Here is a 22318-nt window from a genome sequence, read left to right on the forward strand (position 1 = left end):
GCTGATACAAGGATTCACCATGGCAACCGGCGACACAAAAGAGCGACATACATTTTCTTTTTTTTTCTTTTTAACTTTATTTATCATTTCAATTTACAAAATCCCTTTGAGGAAACATCAGTGTTCTGAATTCCCTGCTGTGCGGAGTAGACTTCACAGCGAGTTGCTTCATGCAGAGACCGGTGGACTGTTTGCGCATGCGCAGTGTGTTGAATGAAACTATTTTCAATTAGTTCATTAATCTTCTACCGAGCGTTTCTTCAGCATCTTTATTCTTTGTTCAACAGTGTGCGTCGGTGATGATGTAAGTTACCTGATAACCTGATATTATTTATATCTCATGTGACGAAAGCTGTTAATATTATTTGAGTAATAAGCCTGTTTGTTTGTTAGCCCGTTCGTTGCTAACGCTTAGCATTCTTACCGAGCCCCATGAAACATGGACAACCAGACCTGTCTCTTGGTTATTTACCATACGTTTATTTCCTTCTTCCATCATTTATTTCATGAAGGCTGTTATGTTAGTGATAGTGTGAAATGCACCGGACTGGTAGCCGACGGGGCAGTCTAAGTTTAGCTCGGTCACGTGACCTGCCTGTTGCGCCGAGCCGTGGCTTCGTTTAGTGGTCCGACATTGACCCCTGCTGGGGTCAATTTATAGTATTACATGTCATTCATGTATATTGTAATTGATGTCATTCTGCTGCCAGCGCCACTGTATGTTGTTTATTATTGTTGTTGTCTATTGCAGACATCACAAACCACGCTTTACAAAAGGAGAATAAATTCATCTAAATGAGAGAAGTTGCTGCGTCTTCTCTGACAGGAGGATTAGGCCAGTATACACACAGCCAGCGTATCATCACCGAAGCTGTTTCGTTACAAGTGGTCCTTCGAGCCGGATCTGTGTGTATAACTGCGCCATGGCAACTTCCAGAAACCATGCAGATGAAGAACCTACAGTTGGGTCCCGCCCAAGTCGGTCACACCAACTCCCCAGGCACCTACATGACTTTGTCGTTGATAACCCGGGCTATCCACATAGACGGGATACAACACACCAAATAATAGAAGCGCACCGGGAAGGACCTCCAGACCATACTGTCCTCCCTGGGTCAGAAGATTTGAGACTGGAAGGGATGGAAGCCCGCATGAAAGACATGATTAGGCAGATGAAGCAGCTACAGTCTTCCATGGACAGTGTTAAAGGTAAAGCTCACCCTCAGCAGCCTCTATCCAACTTATCATATCCTCTCCGGAGCTCGAGCCTTCCTTATATTCATCACAGCGAAGTGATAGGACCCAGAGCACCCCCCTTTATGGATAATCAGATGAGTTGGAGATCCGCTGATGGAGAATATTGTCGGCTCTTCGACAACAGTGAGCCTCACCCACCTACAACACAGCCCATACAGCAGGGAGAACTCAGCTCAACAACTCAGGCCCCCAGAGCTCCACAGCCATCCGTCCAGGTAGCAGCGCAACCGCTAGATCTCAGTGAGTCTGCTCATCATTCAGCTACCCTAACTGGACCTGTGCCAGAGTCTCCACAGCTGCCTGCAGTTCAGTCTGCTCACCACACCCCAGTTGCCCAGCGACCATATTCACCTGTCCAACATGTAGGTCAAGATATCCAGCTAGGGCACCAACCAGCTCAACTGGCACCACCAACAGCATTTCTGCTACATCAGCCTGCACCTGCGCCTGCCTTGTATACACCTCAGCAAGCCCAGCTTCCACCTCCACCATCTCCAGGCACGTCACAGCCCTTCCCCACAGCGGCACAACATCAGAGTTATCCTCAATATGTCCAGCATCAGACTACTCCTCAACCTGGACTATCGCTAGGATTTCAACCTGCTTCATCAAACCAACAAGGGATAAGACCAAACTCTCGTTCTGTTCCTCCTTATCAGTCACCTACTTATCCAGGAGCAGCCTATTCACATCCACAGACTGTATATCCCTCTGTATCTCAACCACAGCCATACCAGTCTGGTCTTCAGTCAGCTGCACAACACCCACAGCTTACACCCATGGTTGCCCCACCTACAGCACCAGGATATATCTCTTCTTATAACAATCCTGCAACACTCACCATGACAGAAATGGCTATTGCTGCGTCGTATGGCATTCCGAAGCCCAAGCTGCCTCTCTTCAGTTCTGGACGGGAGAGTGATTTCATCATGTTGAAAAGGGGACTAGATAGTTTACTTGGTCCACACAGACACTTAACTGAGGACTATAAATACCAAGTATTACTTGATCATCTCAAACTGCCTAGCGCCTATCAAATGGCAAAGAGATACATATATGACCCCACACCATATACTACTGCAATGGATGCTCTGCAGCAACGATATGGGCAGCCAAGACAGCTGGTTCAGGGAGAATTAAAGACTATATTGAACTCTCCTCCCGTGAAACCTGGTGACACAAAGGCTTTCGAAGATTTCTCCTCAGCTGTAAACACACTGGTGGGGATGCTAAGTCGCATGGACGGTCCCGCTCAGTCTGAGCTGCGGTGCGGCTCCCACGTAGACACCCTCCTCGGTAAACTGCCAGGTAATTACAGGGATAGTTTTGCTGAATTCTGTATTAAAAGGAGGATCATCTGCAGTGGGAGCGACCAGACGTACACCTTACCTGACCTCGCTGAATGGCTGGATAGGAAAGTTCAGGTGTTCCAGGTGTCTCGACGTGCAGCGGAATCAAACCCAGCTGAATCCAGTCGTATGGCACAGAGAGAGAATAAAGCAGGTAGATCACAGTGGGTCAAACCAGCCTCTGTTTACTTCAGCAGCGACTCTACAACGGTCAAGCATCAGCAGACCTCTCTGCAGCAACAACGGACCAACCTCCAGCCAGGCGCAAAGAAAGATCAGCCCACGGTTAAAGGGAGGGAGCGCTTTAAGCCCTATTGTCCATATTGCAGGACTACCCAGGATCATTACCTCAACGGCTGCCCTGAGTTTGAAAGAATGACAACTGAGGAGAAAGCTGCCTGGATTAAAGACAAAGGAAAATGTTGGAGATGTGGGCGTGGCCACTCACCCGAGAGCTGCACCCTGAAGAAACTCTGCTCCATGTGTAACAAACAACACTTGCCGATACTCCATGAAGTTGTGGCCCAAGACCCGCAGCTAAACATCCTCACGGTCAGTACCCCGACTAATGCAGTGTATCTTGACCATGCTAGCCATTCAGGGCGCGTCATGTTAAAGGTGGTACCAGTGCTGCTCCGCTATGGCAAGAGAACGTTAAATACATATGCAGTTCTAGATGACGGATCTGTAGTCCAGTCATTATAGGCCAGAATTAGGCTAAACCTAGGACAAATTGCAACAGTAGCAAACTCAACTGATTTTGTATCCTCAATATGTCTTTAGTGAGAGAAAAAAAGTCCCAAGGAATCCCATCATGGGAAATGTGTTTTTTTTCAATGTTTTGTTACCCCTATGACACCTACGTGATTGCTGGCAGGATCACTGACGACACTGTCTTTCAGAGATTGTGACGCGTTCAAATTTTGAGGTAGCTCAAAAGTAAAGATACCATTTGATTCTAGACAACCTCAGGTTTCCAATGAGACCAACCATGTCATGTTACCTCATTGGAAAGGGGGCTACATACCTAATTATTCAAAGTTAAGACGATTTTTTTGGGGAGGGAAATATGGCCATCACCATTTTTCAAATGGTCCCTTGGCCTTCTACCTCAATATATGTTAATGGAAATGGGTTACATGGGTACCTACAAGCCTCCCCTATACAGACATACCAAATTTATGTTAAGCCCGTGTAGTTTTGTGCAAGAATCATGTAGTGTTTTGCATGCTGTACAAATATGTAATTTCCGCCAATTACAAAAACTGTGTATTTGCCCATTTCTGCACACTGGGAGTCAGGAATGTCATTGCATAAATTGGTATTTCTTGACAGCTGAGACTCTTGTGCATCCAATGAGCCCAGATGTAAGCTATTCATTTGTGCAGCTTTACTGGAAATTTTATGAACCCAAAAATGGTCATCAATATAAACTAATGATAGGAATGTTAATTATTACATTCACTCTCACCACCATCGGAAAAGCTGCAGAGGTATAGATGTGAGGTAACATTAACTCTCAAAAATAAAGATAATAATCAGATGTAGATTTTCCTTTCATTTTAAATTTACTATACACAGGAATTATATACTTTGTTTCACACAGTACTGTATTACTTTATGGCTGTGGCTGCTTTCCATGCCTGCCTGTGCAGAAGTCAACCAGGCAATGAAAGCACTCACAGGGGTCAACTTTAATACTGGAGAGCAGAACCGAGACATGACCGAAGCAAGGCAAGCCCGTGACTGGAAGGATACACTGAGCGTTCTTGCCATTGCAACTGCAACATAACAAGATCAAGATGGCTGACATGTAAACCATCCCAACAGCTTTAAAATATGTATCCATTTCCTCTAAAGTCAGAGACCCTTGCAGGTAAAAAAAAAATATATATATATACATCAAGTAACATATAATAAGCATTATAGATGTGAACATTTCAAAGTATTGTTTAATATAAGATTTAGTCAGTTAGCTATTAACCATGCTAGCTAACATTACTGTGATAGTTATTGCAATGTACAGAATAGCTTAAATAATGTTGATGACTGTGTGTACTGAACTGTGTCAGTATCACTCTTGACTCTTGACTCTCTTGACTTGTAGTAAATGTTACATTAACCACTTAAACCCTATATGGGTAACCGGACTCAGGGCTGAATGCTAGTGTTGTTTCTGTTTTCTGTAATTGTGGGGAAAGCTTCCACTGACAATAGCTAATGGTGATCATCCCGGCAAGTCGAGCGTTATGTTCCTGCCCATGATTGATCTGAATCCTGGGGATAGCACATGCATCTTCTCCACTCTGACCTATATTTGTGACCATGCGAGACGTCACAACGTCACTCCGATAATCACCTTTGATCAGCCACTCTGGTGGAAGGCCCTTGGGATTGTCAACTCCCAACCCAAGGACAGTGAACTGAGACAAATAGTCTTACGTTTGGGTGGCTTCCATGCAGAGATGAGCTTCCTCGGTTGCATCGGACACCTGATGGCCTCATCTGGCCTCCAAGAAGTGCTGGAGTTGATCTACGCTCCAAACGCTGTGATCCACATGATGTCTGGCAAGGCTGTTGCACGAGCGGTTCGTGGACACTCAATCGTTGATGCAGCCTTGAATGGACTGATGCTGGCCGATATGTTCAATGTCCATCTACCAACGAAAACTGGAGTTCCAGACAACAGAGTGGAGGGAGACTCTGCCACATCGATGGATACAAATCCTCAGGTGACTGATGTGAGCAGTGTTACTGACCTAGACAAAGCTATGGAGATCTATGAGCAAGTAATGGATGGGACTATATCTTCTGAAGAGGCCTCTCAGTCTGATGTTCTAGTCAGGATCAAAGACTGCCTTAAGAAGCACATCACGTCCACCAAGATGACCTCCAGAACTTCAGCCCTCTGGTGTCAATACATGGATATGCAAGACATCCTGCGAAAGTACATCTGTGCAGAATGCACCGGAAACTGATCTTTATATTTGCAGGCTATACAGGACATGCTCCCTTATCTGGCAGCATCAGGACATAACTTGTACACCAAATCTGCCAGACTTTATCTTCAGCAGATGCTCAACCTCAGGACTGAACATCCAGATGTACATCAACACTTCGAAGAAGGGTTCCATGTCATCCGGCGGAGTGATCGCTTGTGGGCAGGTCTCTCAGCTGACCTTGTCATCGAGCAGGTTCTGATGAGAAGTATGAAAACCAGTGGTGGGCTTACCCGGGGGCGAGGGGTGACTGAGCAACAACGTCTGCTGTGGCTGCTTTCCATGCCTGCCTGTGCAGAAGTCAACCAGGCAATGGAAGCACTCACAGGGGTCAACTTTAATACTGGAGAGCAGAACTGAGACATGACCGAAGCAAGGCAAGCCCGTGACTGGAAGGATACACTGAGCGTTCTCGCATATCTACAGGAGCGAAATCCCTTTGACAAGGACCCAAGTCTTCGCAATATAGCCACTGGAGAGCATGCCCTTTCCATTGTCAATGTAGATACTGCACAGGCTGTCGGCACATCAATCCTGAGCTCTATGGATGGTCACACACCTGCAGAGTACACTTTCAAGAGGAAAGATCAAGCTGTCACTCTCGGCATGAAGTCATTTGTAAAAATAGATGGAGATCAAATCCAAGTTGATCCGCAGCTCCTCTTCCGGAGACTGATGCGCACAGAAGAAGAAGATAGTGGCACAGAAGTGTGATGAACTGGAGTCAGCCCTGAAGTATGAGCTCTGTAGCTATCCGCCAGCTCTTTTTGATTCCTCTCTGCTCCTTCGAGAAGCAAAAAAGCCTGCCCTTGCTGATGCCATCAGGAAACACGTTGGGCCAGATGTTCCAGCAGACAATGTGGTTGATGGCAGCCAGTACGTCCTGGATGGGGGAGCACTCCTACAACGTATCCCGTGGTCCATTGGATCCACTTACACATACATATTCCACCAATACACACAGTATGTGGTAAAGAAGTATGGAAAGGCCGTAGTGGTGTTTGATGGATATTGATCTAACAACACAAAGGATATGACACACCAGAGACGTTCTAAAGGAAGGATCGGAGCCATAGTGACATTTACAGCTGATATGACACTTACCATGAAGAAAGACGAGTTCTTGACCAACAGAGATAACGAGCAGAATTTCATTTTCATGCTAAGTGCAGAGCTACAGAAGGCAAACTGTGAAACCTACCATGCCTCAGGAGATGCTGACCTGCTGATTGTGCAGAAAGCTGTGCAGTGTGCTACCACCAACAAGACCGTGCTCATAGGAGATGACACAGACCTGTTGGTGCTTCTATGCCACCATGCCAGTCTGAAGTCTTGTGATCTATTCTTCTGTTCTGAAACAAGACAGAACACAAAAAAGACCCACATGTGGAACATCAAGGCCACAAAACGACTGCTCGGCCCAGATATATGTAAGCACATCTTGTTCTTACATGCAGTTTTCGGATGTGACACAACATCTCGTCTTCATGGGGTCGGGAAGGGAACCTCCTTAAAAAAATTCAAAGAGAGTGCCCTGTTTCGAGAGCAAGCCAACGTCTTCTTTGACAGTTCATCTTCTAAAGATGATGTAGCAAGGGCAGGAGAGAAAGCCTTGGTGATACTGTACAATGGCAAGCCAGCAGACACCCTGGACTCCCTCCGATACCATCGGTTCTGTGAGAAAGTGGCATCAAGCTCCACTCATCTTGAGCCACAGGCCTTACCACCTACATCAGGGGCAGCAAAATACCACAGCCTGAGAGTGTACCTACAAGTACAGGAATGGAAGGCATCAGCCTCCGGTACATTTGCATTTTTACTGTTCTTGCACTGATCATGTAGATACCTACATTTAAGTGTGTCAATATAACAATAATCTTGTGTCTCATTCCTGCTCGGACAGTACCAAATACTCATGATGAATGACAAAGTGCATCTTTTCTTACAGACGAACGTAGTCCGACGGACTGGGGTTGGCTCAAGTCTGGCGAGGGATTTGTGCCAGTCAAGACCACCCTACCCCCTGCACCTGAGAAGCTCTTGAGGGTCATAAGATGCAACTGCCAGTCTGACTGCAGCACCCTAAAATGCAGTTGCAAAAGAAACACCATGGAGTGCAGTCCGGCCTGTGGACACTGCAGAGGATCCAGCTGCATGAACTCAAAACAGATGGCCTGTGATGAGGATGAAGATTAGATTGTGTAGTGTTGTATTGTGTAAGTGATTTCATTATTTGACCTAGCCATTTTTGTACTTTACCTTATTTTTTTCTCTGTCCTTACTAACCGTCTCCTGTTCATCCCTCAGCCTTATCTCCTGCCCTGCCAAGACACCAGAGCCCCCATCTCCATGGACCTATCCCCACGGACATAAACCCTTGAGCCCCATCCTCGTGGACTGAGCTCCACAGAGCCTATCTACTAATATTCCAAGAAGAAAAAAATGTCTTTATCAAATGTTTTGATTAGAATAATTTATCAATATTATATTATACAAAGATGGTTATTATTATTATTATTATTAGTATTATTATTATGTATAGTATATCATATTATTATTAGTATAGATATCGGATAGGTGAATGGATGAATGAATGGGATGCCTGGGTCTGGGGCCCTCCGTTGTCGGGCCTGCACGGGTGTCGCCTTGTTGTGGGGTTCCCTCTCTCCGGACCCGTCTCCGGTCCCCCCCGCTGCCTCTGCGGCGGGGCGCCCCTCTGGTCTTGGGGGGCCACTTTCGTGGGGGGCGGGTGCGCCTGCCCGAGTCGGCGGCCGGGGCGGCTCTGTCTCTCCGGGCAGGCTGGCCCCCTGCCGGGTGGGGGTCGTTGGCCTGAAAGGTGAGGGCCTCCTGGCCGCGTGTCCGGCCCGGACCGGGTGGCCTGGGTCGCGGCCCGCCGCCGCGGGATCCCTGGCTGCTTCTTCCCGCGCCGTGGGGGCCCCGCCCGCGGCATCGCAGGCGGTGGGTTGCCTCCCTCCCGCTTCTCCCCTCTGTGGGGCTGCCGGTGGCCTGGGTTCCGGGCTCTTCCGTGTCGGCCTCTGGTCTCGCGGGTGGCGGGGTTGCTCCCCCCCCTCCCCCACTATAGATACACTTCAGGTGGAACTTTGTTTGGTTTATTACACACACACACACACACACACACACACACACACACACACACACACACACACACACACACACACACACACACACACACACACATGATCATATACATAGACATACACACTGGCTTGTTCACCTGCATGCTGGCTCTCTAGTTTTTGGGTTTAGGTAGCGGTAGCGGTAGCTTAGCTCAGACTGCGATCAGATCTCAAGATTTACGTCGATTGCTGTTATTGTTTTGGTTGGCTCCGTGCCGGTTTCGTGCTTTGTTTGTGGTTTTTTGTTGCAGATTTCCAGTGCTTGACGTGTGTCTCCGTGTGTTCCTGCTTCCTGGATTGGCAGTGGATGTCGTCACCCACCCCCCCCCCCCCCCCCCCCCAAAAACAAAAACAAAAAAATCACTGGGTTTGTATGTGTATATTTATGTATGTGTACGCATATGTATGCGTATGTATATATATTAAATATAGTAATAATGCACATATATATACTTTTGGTTTCTACCGTCATGGTATCAATCATTAATATGTGTGCAGACAAGGGAAAAAAAAAAAAATGTTTTGATTAGTTCTGGCGTGTATGCTAATTGGTGCATATCAAATAAGATAATGTGTGATTTGCATGAGTAAACAGAATAATTCAATGAAGTTGTTATTGACTTTTTTCCTTGTCTTTGTGTGTGTAATCAGCCTGTGAGTTTTTATAGTGATATCTAAAAGTAAAATTTTGAACCCCATTCACAACTATGTTATAACAGGCATTTTTTGATATGAATATATATAGGTCGTTTTCAAAACTTTCCCATGATGGGATTCCTTGGGACTTTTTTTCCCTCACTAAGGACATAATGAGGATACAAAATCAGTTGAGTTTGCTACTGTTGCAATTTGTCCTAGGTTTTTTCATATAATGACTGGACTACTGAGCGCACTGTGATTTTGACTGCTGCGGTCAAACACTTGGGGTTATGCAGAGAAGTAGAGTCACTCAAACTAAAGACCATTAGACAGGATGTGCTGAAGCTCGAGGGAATGGCAGTGTCATTTGAGGTGTCTGCTAATACACAGCCACGCACCTATCACTCCATCAGCCAAGCTTTCACTGCGACTGAACTCCAACTGGCTACGCAGTCATGTCCAGGAGACAAGCTGGCGAGGAAATACAACCACCTGAAAGGAGTCCCCCTACACACATTCACTAAGGTGCAGCCAACGCTACTGATTGGATCTGACCACCCTCATTTAATAACTCCGATCCATCCAGTACGTGCAGGACCTATAGGAGCACCAGTAGCAGCCTGCACCCGACTCGGCTGGGCAGTGCAGGGACCCACCAACTTTCTTCAACATCCAGCAGGTGAGAGTTCCTTCCTTCACCTGTCAGTTGATGCACCTTGTTCTGATCTACACAGAGATGTTCAGCGGTTGTGGCAGCTCGACGTTTTGCCATATAAAAGCGAAAGGGAGGTGACACGATCCAAACAAGACCAAGCAGCCCTCAACATGCTTGAAGAGAAGAGTACCACTGTAATAGTGGACGGTATCTTAAGATACGCAACGCCCCTCATTCGGAAGACGAAAGGTGCTCTGCCTTACGCATCACCTGCCACTGTGATGCCCCTCCTCCGCTCTACAGAGCGCCGTCTGTCCACCAATCCTGAGCTTACTAAAGTTTACAACCAGGAAATACACAAGCTGGTGGATGCGGGGTATGCTGAGCGAATTACCAGTGAGGAGGCCAGTCGTTCTGCTGAATCCTGGTACATCCCACATCATCTAGTACATCACAACGGAAAGGCAAGAGTGGTGTTCAATTGCTCCTTTCGTTTCCAGCAGAGTGCCCTGAATGATGACCTGTTACCAGGGCCTTCTCTCGGACCGTCGCTACTGGGTGTTCTTCTCCGGTTTCGAGAGCATGTGGTCGCTATGAGCGGAGATATAAAGGCTATGTTCCACCAGATCAGACTCCTCCCTGAGGACCGCCCACTTCTCCGCTTCCTCTGGCGGGACATGAACAGAGACAGATCACCTGACATTTACGAATGGCGAGTCCTGCCATTTGGTGCAGTTTGCAGTCCATGTTGTGCCATATATGCTGTGCAACGCCATGTTCGTGATCACCAGAGGGGGAATGAAGACCTGCTAGACACGGTAATTACCTCATTCTATGTGGATAACTGTCTGAAATCTTTCCGCTCATCACAGCAGGCAAAGGATCTTCTCGATCGCCTAAGAGCCCTCCTAGCTGAAGGTGGATTTGAGATAAGGCAGTGGGCATCTAACAGGACAGAGGTAATTTCTCACCTCCCAACTGAGGCGCGATCGACGACATCTGAACTGTGGCTAACAGCTGAAGGAGCTGAACCAAAGGAGTCCACTCTTGGCCTGGTTTGGCATTGTATGACAGACACACTGGGTTATAAATGTCAGCCTGTGTCACCGACACAGCCCACCATGCGGAACGTATATAGGGTGCTCGCCTCTCAATACGACCCGCTCGGATATATAATCCCCTTCACTACCCGAGCCAAAGTCTTGGTCCAGGCTCTGTGGGCTACAGAAAGACAGTGGGACGAGCCCATCGCAGACGAACTACTTCCGGTGTGGCAGGCATGGGAAAGTGAGCTCCCTCAGTTGCAGAACATAGTTCTTCCCCGTTGTTATGTCCCAGAAGCCAGCGACAACGATTTGTCAGTGAGGCAGATTCACATCTTTTGTGATGCCTCGGAGAAGGCGTACGGATCAGTTGCCTACCTACGAGTGGAGGATTCAAAGGGACATATCACCGTGTCATTTCTTATAGCTAGGTCGCGGGTCGCGCCCAAACGACAACAGACGATGCCCCGCCTGGAATTATGTGCTGCACTTACAGGAGCCCAGCTGGCCAAAGTGTTACAGACTGAACTGACTTTGTCCATCCAATCTGTTGTGCTGTGGTCTGACTCAACAACCGTGCTGAGTTGGATACAGTCAGAGTCCAACCAGTACAAAGTATTCGTTGGTACAAGAGTCACCGAAATACTGGACCTTACCAGTCCCAGATCATGGAGATACATCAACACAGACTTGAACCCCGCAGATGACCTCACTCGTGGGAAGACTCTCCTCGAATTGTCCCAGCCAAACCGTTGGGGTCAAGGACCTTCGTTCCTGTACCAGTCTTCAGATCATTGGCCAGTGAACCCCTCAGTGTACGTAGAGGAATCTGATGAGTTAAGAGCTCAAGCCTTCTGTGGTCACATCTCTATTGCTGGAAGTGACAAGCCTGATGCTGCTAAATACAATACATGGACTGAACTACTGGAAGCCACATATCAGACCCTTCATGGGGCGGCTGCTCCAGCTATGTCTGCTGCCGACCGTATTGAGATGGAGACTACTCTGCTGAGAAGGATACAATCCGAGAGCTTCCCAGAAGAACTAAAGGCTCTTAAACAGGGTAAACCAGTCCGTTCAGGCAGCCGTTTAAGTACTCTCAGCCCTGAATACGATCAACTATTAGGCCTCATTCGAGTTGGTGGTCGACTACGCAAAGCAGAGAGTCTGATCGCGGATAACCTTCACCCTGTTGTCATCAGTCCTGATCATCCGATCACACAACTCTTAGTGAAGGATTATGACAACCGTCTGCATCACGCCGGTCCTGAGAGAGTCTTTGCCGAGATCCGGAGGAATTACTGGATCCCACGTGGTCGACAAGTAATTAAGAAACACCAGAAACACTGTCCAGAATGCTGTTCGTGGCGGAGCACCCCTGTGACACCAAAGATGGCCGACCTGCCTGCTGCACGTCTCCGGATCAACAAACCCCCATTCTGGTCTACTGGGGTCGATTGTTTCGGGCCTTATACAGTGAAAATCGGAAGACGAAACGAGAAACGGTGGGGCGTTATATTTAAATGTCTTACCTCAAGATGTGTCCATCTTGATCTTCTGCCACACATGGACACAGACTCATTCTTACTGGCCTTGCGCCGATTTATCTCAAGACGAGGCAAACCCTACGAGATCTTATGTGACCGAGGCACCAACTTCCGGGGAGGAGAGCGAGAGCTCAGAGAATCACTGGAAGGTCTTAATCCATCACTGAAGCAACAATTGGCTGGCCAAAGCATCGCATTCAAATTCAATCCTCCTCTTTCACCCCATTTCGGTGGCGCTTGGGAGAGGGAGGTGAGGTCAGTTAAAGCCTCCCTCCAAGTTGTGCTACGAGATCAAGTCGTATCAGAGGAGGTATTGTCAACCGTCCTCGTTGAGGTAGAGGGTATACTTAACTCAAAGCCTCTGGGATACACCTCTTCTGACCTGGCCGATCCCGATCCTGTAACGCCTAACTTGCTGCTGATGGGGCGGCATGACGCATCGCTTCCCCAAGCTGTATATGGTTCCAGTGAACTTCTAGGCCGCCGCCATTGGAGACATAGTCAGGTCCTGGCAGACCGGTTCTGGAGTCAATTCACCCGCCAGTACCTTCCCGATCTTCAGCGCCGCCAGAAGTGGAGGACACCTACTGTTGACCTCACTGAAGACCAAGTAGTCATGGTAGTGGATCCCCAGCTTCCTAGAGCACTCTGGCCCATAGGAAAGGTCATCAAAGTTCACCCCAGTGATGATGGGACAGTTCGTTCAGTGGATGTCAACATCAAGGGGGCAGTCTACACTCGTCCAGTTACCAAGCTGGAACCTCTTCCCAAGATGCCCGAGCACAACGAGGACTCCAAGAACTCTTAACGACAGCAGGGACTTGTGCTCCTTCTACACATTCAGGACTGAATGTGGGGGCGGCTGTTCTGAATTCCCTGCTGTGCGGAGTAGACTTCACAGCGAGTTGCTTCATGCAGAGACCGGTGGACTGTTTGCGCATGCGCAGTGTGTTGAATGAAACTATTTTCAATTAGTTCATTAATCTTCTACCGAGCGTTTCTTCAGCATCTTTATTCTTTGTTCAACAGTGTGCGTCGGTGATGATGTAAGTTACCTGATAACCTGATATTATTTATATCTCATGTGACGAAAGCTGTTAATATTATTTGAGTAATAAGCCTGTTTGTTTGTTAGCCCGTTCGTTGCTAACGCTTAGCATTCTTACCGAGCCCCATGAAACATGGACAACCAGACCTGTCTCTTGGTTATTTACCATACGTTTATTTCCTTCTTCCATCATTTATTTCATGAAGGCTGTTATGTTAGTGATAGTGTGAAATGCACCGGACTGGTAGCCGACGGGGCAGTCTAAGTTTAGCTCGGTCACGTGACCTGCCTGTTGCGCCGAGCCGTGGCTTCGTTTAGTGGTCCGACATTGACCCCTGCTGGTCATTTATAGTATTACATGTCATTCATGTATATTGTAATTGATGTCATTCTGCTGCCAGCGCCACTGTATGTTGTTTATTATTGTTGTTGTCTATTGCAGACATCACAAACCACGCTTTACAAAAGGAGAATAAATTCATCTAAATGAGAGAAGTTGCTGCGTCTTCTCTGACAGGAGGATTAGGCCAGTATACACACAGCCAGCGTATCATCACCGAAGCTGTTTCGTTACAATCAGTTTGCGTCTGAAGATCCACATACTTCACGCCACTGGAGTTAGAAGTGTTAATACGTGCGTATGGTGAGTATGAGAGCATATTTTGGAAAAAAAAAATGAAATTTTATTGTCATTTAGAATAGATCAGGGCCGTCAATTGGGTACGGCAGCTGCCACACCTCGGCTTCAGGGGAAAATGTAAATGTTTTATTTTTTTAAATACATTTATGGAATTACTCTGTGTCTATTTGTATTGATTTTTTCTATTACTTAATACATATAAAATAACTACAAATGCATATCAGAACAACATGATGGATTTCAGTAGGTATTATCTTTCCCAACACTTGTACCCCCCTCATATCTTGAAATGTCCCAGCATCCCTGACGACAGTGGTCGCGACGCTATCAATCTCGTTTTAATGCTGCGTTCCATTTACCTCGGATATCGGAACTGGGAACTGGGAATGGCAGCCATCTTTGAATGGTAACTCGGGGGTGGTGAAGCTTCTCCCACTTTCCCAGTAGGAAATCCCACTTCGAGAGGCGTTCCAGTTGAAAAATCCGACTGGGAACTGGGAAATTCCCACTTCCGAGGACAAATGGAACGCAGCGCTCTGCAGTGTTACTAACTTACAAAAATGAAAAGGAAGCAGACAACCACGCAATTTAAAAAAGAAAGAAGACAAGTGATGGGTCCAGAAGATATTAACGAGGCTGTTAGCCACTGATGGATTAATTATGCAAGTTCATCTCAAAGTAAGATAAATCCTCTATACATCTGTTTAAGGGAAATATTTGACTTTTTCTCGCTCTCCTTTTTGCATTTGGACTTTAACTGTTTGAAGTTAAAATCTGATGTCCCTGTGATATTCTTGCACTGACATAATGAATAAAGTGAACGAGTTAAATTGCGTTTGTTAGATAAGCCTTTTCTGCTCTCTAACTCTGCCGCTTGCTGTCCGTGGTGCAGAAAACGGATGTGTATTGCGTAAAGACCCATTGGCTGAATTGACGCCACTGAGGGAGGAGACAGAGAGAAACTCCAGGTTCATTCATATAAACCTGGTCCCGACCAGGTTAGATTCAGAGCGTCTGTTACTACGGTAACTGACCGAGAGCTTAAGTTACCTCTCTTTGTGAAACAGGCTAGAGTTACCTCTCTTTCTCTGGTTTGAGTTACCTCCCTTTGTGAAACGGAAAACTCAGAGTTTCCCTCATTTCAGGGTCAACAGACTCAGAGTTTTCACTAAACCTGCTTTGTGAAACGGACCCCAGGAAGCAGGAACACACAGAAACACACGTCAAGCACTGGAAATCTGCAACAAAAAAAACACAAACAGGACACGAAACCGGCACGGAGCCGACCAAAACATGAACAGCAATCGACGCAAATCTTGAGATCTGATCGCAGTCTGAGCTAAGCTACCGCTACATAACCCCAAAAACTAGAGAGCCAGCATGCAGGTGAACAAGCCAGTGTGTATGTCTATGTGTGTGTGTGTGTGTGTGTGTGTGTGTGTGTGTGTGTGTGTGTGTGTGTGTGTGTGTGTATGATCATGCGTGTGTGTGTGTGTGTGTGTGTGTGTGTGTGTGTGTGTGTGTGTGTGTGTGTGTGTGTGTGTGTGTGTACATGTCTTTGTGGCTGTGTGTGTGTGTGTATGTATATGTTTGTGTGGCTATGTATGTTTATGTATATGTATGTGACTAAGTGGCTATATGTGTGTGTGTGTGTGTGTGTGTGTGTGTGTGTGTGTGTGTGTGTGTGTGTGTGTGTGTGTGTTTGTGTGTGTAATAAACCAAACAAAGCTCTACCTGAAGTGTATCTATAGTGGGGGAGGGGGGGGAGCGACCCCTCCACCCGCGAGACCAGAGGCCGACACGGAATAGCCCGGAACCCAGGCCACCGGCAAACCCACAAAGGGGAGAAGTAGGAGGGAGGCAACCCACCACCTGCGAGGCCAGGAGGCAGGACCAGTAAAGCCGGCCCTGGTAAGACACCCGTGCTCCCCCACCGGCCATCCAGTAGACGGGGGCCGGCCCTCCGAGCCAGGCCAGGGCCCCACCGTACCTCCACGGGCGCCCCCGGCGCCGCCGGAGCCCCCAGACGGAGGGGGAAACGGTCCAACATCCCCCCATTCATACTGACAACATAAGACATAGGCACCTGGGAATGGTGCCCCCCGCCGCCACGCCCGCCTGTGCACCCCCCGGTCAGGGGAGGCCTGGTCCCCGGACCCAATAGGTTCTATTTCAATGTCTCCCAGGTGACCTAATATACATACCTTGGGGCACACTGGGATTCTGTAGTTGATCCATGTGGATAAATCCTCACAAGTCTCCTTCCAGAACCTCTGTCCCGGTGTACAGAACCATAAAGCATGGATATAATTATCAGGAGTGTTCTCTGTGGACTGTGAACAAATATTAGAGGTGACAAAGCCCATCTGGAACATCCTTTGTCCAGTAAAGTGTATTCTATGAAGAACTTTGTACTGTATAAGTTGTAAGTTTGGGTTTTTAGTCATAGTAAACGTATTTAAGCATATTTGTGACCAAGAAAACTGGTCGGTATTAAGAGAGAGATCCGCCTCCCACTTAGAGATCGGGAGAGAGACTGAATCGTCCAGTTTAGACACTAACCTGTAGAGTTTTGATAACAACTTTGAAGTACTTAGATTCAATAAATCTATTATTTTAGCAGGAAGTTGTAAGTTTAATTGACTAATTTTGTATGTTTTATTTATTATGGCCTTAAGTTATTGATACTCTAAAAATGTATTCCTGCTAACTCCGTATTGAACAATAAGTGAATTGAAAGGTACAAACTGTCCTCCTACAATTACGTGCTGTAAATACCGTATTCCTTGATCTCTCGATTGAACGAAGTTAACCACCTTTTTATCATTTTTCACGATGTCTGGGTTGTTCCATATGGGTGTACGGTCACATGGAAAAGGTGAAATTTTAGCTACTTTAAGAAATTCCCACCAAGCTGATAAAGTTGTGCTGATATTAATGCTTTTAAAACATTGATGATGTTTGATACTTTGACTAATAAATGGTAACTCTGAGATTTCTAGTTCGTTGCAAAACACTTGCCCTGAGTCCAGCCATTGACTATCTAAAGGATGATCTTTTGACCATTTTACAACATACTGTAATTTATTGGCAAGGAAGTAATACTGAAAATTAGGTAACTCTAAACCTCCATATTCTTTAGATTTTTGCAATGTCTTTAAACTAATACGTGGAGTTTTATCTTTCCACAGAAATTTTGAAACACCTGAGTCCAACGATTTAAACCAGGAAAGAGGGGGTTTGCATGGTATCATTGAGAAAAAATAATTTACTTTTGGTAAAACCATCATTTTAATGGTGGCTATTCTACCCATGAGTGAAATGGGGAGAGAGCTCCATCTGGAAAGATCATCTTCTATTTTCTTTATAAGCTGAACATGATTTAATTTTATTAACTCTGACAGCCTAGGGGATATGTTTATGCCTAAATATCTAATGTTCCCTGATTGTAATTGAGTATTAGTTATATTCCTAAAATTGCAGTTAACACACAAAACAGTGGATTTAGACCAATTAATAGAATAGTCAGACAGAGATGAAAATCCCTCTATAAGTGCAATTGTCTGTGATAGTGAAGATCGTGAGTTCTGGAGGAAGAGGAGTACGTCATCCGCATAAAGACTTATTTTGTGCTCTAATATTTTGCATTGTACACCTTTAATATTTGGATTTTGTCTAATAGCTGCCACTAAAGGTTCAATAAATATTGCAAATAATGAGGGAGATCATTGATCATTTGTCCTTACACGTGCCTTGGGCGTGTAAGGACAACTTTCCTCTTGTTGATGCACTAAAGTCTTTTTTTATTTGTGTTTTTATTATTATTACGATAGATTGTTCACTCTTGGGTTTATGCTGAGCTTTTATAACTCACCACCAGGGGGCACTGCTGCTCTTTCTATATATGGAGAGTGTAATATCCCAGAATTACAAACAATAAAATAATTTATCCATCTAAAATGAAAACTTAATTACATTTTCATGATTATTTCTGACTAAATATGAGTTGAGGTAAAAAGACATTTACTTCTAAACGGATGTCTGATATAAAAGGGTTCAATCCAAAGTGTGTCCTCTTCCTGGAATCTGATCCCGATGATCCTCCCTCTTCTTCCTGCTCTCCAACCTGCAGATCTGCAGCTTCAACACGGATCTCAACATCAGCTTTAGAATAAATCATGTGTCAGACGAGTTGTAAATCTAGTACAACTTGATTTTATACATGTGATTCAATAATATTGTTAATTTTATATTTAAATAATATGAAAAACGTACACAAATATGTTGTAATTTATAGTTACAATAACAGCATGGATAATTTGAATAACATTGTTTTGACTTAGTTTGTCCCATGAATTATCACGATAATCTGATGTATGTGCAGCTCAGATTTTAAACTGTATAAAGCCTTTTACAGTTTTCAGTGAACTATGTATAACATCACAATATATAACCTCTGAACGGAGTAGATGGAGAGAATTTAACAACATGGAGCTGCAGATTAACTTTACAAAGAGAATGTGAGTGAAGAAGAAACAATCGGGAAAAAGGACGTGTGAGAGAGGCTTTGTAGATTATCGAAATAAACTGTGACGTTTAAAGAAACTTCAGCACACACTAACAGCTCTTTATTTGCACCGGGGAGACGGCAAGTTACCAACAGCAACAAATAATACGATTTTAAGAAGGAACAGGGATTCAAACAAACTCAATGCAGAACTTTAAAAAAAAGTACACCACCACATCGTTCCCTCTGCGTCAAGTTGACGGAGAAGCATAAATCTGTGTTGAACCTGCAACCCTTGTGGGGAGGGGATTAGGATCATCAGCCACAGGAGGTGGTGGTTGGACTTCTGCGGGTTCTTCTTCTGTGGGTCAGACAGTAGTGGACATCTGCCCCCGGAGGACGACAACATGAACTTCATTTGTCACGAGTCACCAGACTTCTCCTCCGGGTGATTTTTCATGTGATTCAGCAATATACTTTTGCGGCTAAAACCTTTGTTGCACATCTCGCACAAATATCGCTTCTCACCCGTGTGCGTGTCTATGTGGCGTTTAAGATCCGATAATGTAGTAAAGGTTTTGCTGCAGGTGTTGCACAGGTACGGCCTTTCACCGGTGTGGATCCTCGAGTGAATCACCAGGCAGGAACGTTGCGTGAAACCTTTTCCACATGTTTTGCAGATGTAGGGCTTCTTGCCCGAGTGTGTGGTTATGTGGCGTTTAAGATGTGATGAATTAGTAAAGGTTTTGTTGCAGGTGTTGCACAGGTACGGCCTTTCACCGTTGTGGATCCTCGAGTGAACCACCAAGGTGGAAAGTTGCATGTAACTCTTTCCACATGTTTTGCAGATGTAGGGCTTCTCGCCCGTGTGCGTGGTCATGTGGCGTTTAAGAATTGATGATTGAGTAAAGGTTTTTCCGCAGGTGTTGCACAGGTGCGGCCTTTCGCCAGTGTGGGTCCTCGAGTGAATCACCAGGTTGGAACGTTTTGTGTAACCTTTTCCACATGTTTTGCAGATGTAGGGCTTTTCGCCCGTGTGCGTGGTCATGTGGCGCTTAAGAGCTGATAAATTAGTAAAGGTTTTGTCGCAGGTGTTGCACAGGTACGGCTTTTCACCAGTGTGGATTCTCGAGTGAACCACCAGGCTGGAATTTTGCCTGTAACTTTTTCCACATGTTTTGCAGACGTAGAGCTTCTCACCCATGTGGATCATTTTATGCTTGTTGAATGTTGATGATTGTCTAAACGATTTTCCGCAGGTGTTGCACAGGTACGGCCTTTCGGCAGTGTGGATCTTCATGTGATCCATTAAAATACTACGTTTATTAAACTCCTTCCTGCCAGTGCTGCAAGAAAACGCCTTCTTCCCAGTGTGGGTCCTGGTCAGCTTTGATTTACAGTTGCTGTCTGAAGGGACAGCAGCATCTTCGTGGTCACTGTGTCGTCTCATTAGCTCCGGATCTGCAGTTTTACTGGAGTCTGAGCATAAACTTTCAGTCCCTTCCTCATCTTTGTTTTGAGCTTCAGGAGAAGTGTGCAACAGCAGCTGGCCACAGTTTGGTCCTGGTTCACCATTTTCAATTTTCACAACAGCGACATTGACCAATGAGACATCCACCTCTACGTCCTCGTGTTTCATCTCCTGACCGCTGGAGTCTTCCTCCAGTTCTGTAGTCTGTGGATGCCCTGGTTCCTCCTGGTCCGGGCTGCAGCTCCTCTCCAGGTTATCCAGGTGCTGGTCACTGAAAACCCCGTCCTCCTCCACCTTACAAACATTTTCTTGTGGGAGTTCTGGAATTACAAAAAGGGACAAAAAGATAGGATTTTAACAAGTCAAAAGTGCTTCCCAGTGTTGATTGTTTGGTTGTATTTGTGAGGTTTAAACTTTGTCCTGAATCTTCGGTCTTCCCCTTCATCTATGTAGTTATTTGAAAACAAGTGCATTACTCTGTGTGACCATTAGGCGGCACTGTGACTGTACTCTTGTGTTACTGCGTTGGTATCGAGACAGTTGAAGAATAAAGTTGTTGTTCTAGAAATGAAATGGCTTCTCAAAGATCCTGGAGAAATTGGTCTATAACAGAATGATGAAACATTTGCAGGACTGTAATATACTGTATAAACACCAATATGGATTTAGGAAAAATCATTCTACAGAAATGGCTATAATTCAATTGGTTGATAAAATTCACACTGCAATCAATAATAATGAATACGCTTTGGGAATCTTTCTTGATTTATCCAAAGCTTTTGACACAGTTAATTTTGATATTCTTCTTCAAAAATTACTACACTATGAATTTGCTGGAATCATTCGTGTGTGGGTTTTCAATTATATTCATAACCGTTAGTAATTTGTCATCATTGACCGTAAATCATCAGAGAGGGCCGCCTTAAAATGCGGGGTTCCGCAGGGGTCTATACTAGGGCCCCTGTTATTTTTGATTCATATAAATGATTTGGCCGCAGCCTTGTCCTCCTTGTTTCCTGTACTTTTTGCCGATGATACAAACATATTTATTCCACATAATGATTTTTCATCTGTAATGGGAAAGGCCAACCATGATTTACAAAACATTTCAAAATGGTTTAAAAGGCATTTATGTTTATGTTCATGTTCTGGATCTCTGGAAAGCTTCTAGAGACATCATCTGTTGTATTAGACGCTATATAAATAAAAATTGAATTAAAATTAACAAACTATCACTGAATATAAAAAATCAAATTTTATTATATTTGCATCAAAAAATAAAATATATTGTAAATCTAACACCGGTCTGTCTATAGGAGATGACCCGCTTACCCAGGTTACATCAACAACCTTCCTTGGTGTAATTATCCATGAAAGTTTAAGCTGGAAAAACCACATCAACCATGTCTGTAAAAAATATCTAAATCTATTGGTATTATTGGCAAATTCCGTAGTTTGGTGAATGAAAATTGTCTCCCAACTCTTTATTATAGCTTGATATATCCATATCTCATTTACTGTAATATTATTTGGGGAGCTACCTACAACACACATCTTCATAAACTTCATATGTTACAAAAAAGATTGTGCAGGATTGCCACACACAGTAATTGGTCTGCTCATTCTGCCTCTCTTTTCAAACAACTCAATATTTTACCCAACTTTAAGTTAAATACATATCAAACCTGCAATTTTATTTTCAAAGTATTGTTCCTGCCAGTTTCATTTTCTTTGCCATGTAAAGATTTTTTCAGTACAACAGTGATATGCACCATTTTAATACAAGACAGGCTAATCATTTAAATCTCCTGAAGTTCCGTACTGGTTTGTGTCAGTTCTCCATCAGATACAGTTATGGAACACCTACAGCAATCTCGTCTACCTCTACTTCATTCAATCATTTTAAACGTAAGCTCAGGACACATTTAATTGATCAGATTACCTAATGATATTTCTAGATGTGTTATATTTTTCTTTAATCATGTAGATAACATGTATTCTATTCATGCTGCTGTTTATTTGCTTT

At 45.0% G+C, this 22318-nt stretch overlaps 2 protein-coding genes across 2 annotated transcripts in view; one reads left to right on the forward strand and one right to left on the reverse strand.

The window, feature by feature from the left end:
* Positions 1-22318, reverse strand: part of LOC133440750 (zinc finger protein 585A-like) — a 99094-nt gene that overhangs the window by 33929 nt on the left and 42847 nt on the right. Inside the window, exon 4 of the mRNA XM_061718066.1 lies at positions 19427-20098. Coding sequence (XP_061574050.1) covers positions 19427-20098 — 672 coding nt within the window. The remainder of the gene's footprint in view (positions 1-19426; positions 20099-22318) is intronic.
* Positions 2395-14230, forward strand: LOC133440442 (uncharacterized). The gene is made up of 2 exons (XM_061717701.1): positions 2395-3158; positions 14117-14230. The coding sequence occupies exons 1-2, from the start codon at positions 2484-2486 to the stop codon at positions 14162-14164; spliced, it is 723 nt and encodes a 240-aa protein (XP_061573685.1). The 5' UTR covers positions 2395-2483; the 3' UTR covers positions 14165-14230.

Source organism: Cololabis saira, chromosome 3 (genome assembly GCF_033807715.1).
Source record: "Cololabis saira isolate AMF1-May2022 chromosome 3, fColSai1.1, whole genome shotgun sequence".
Lineage (NCBI taxonomy): Eukaryota > Metazoa > Chordata > Actinopteri > Beloniformes > Belonidae > Cololabis > Cololabis saira.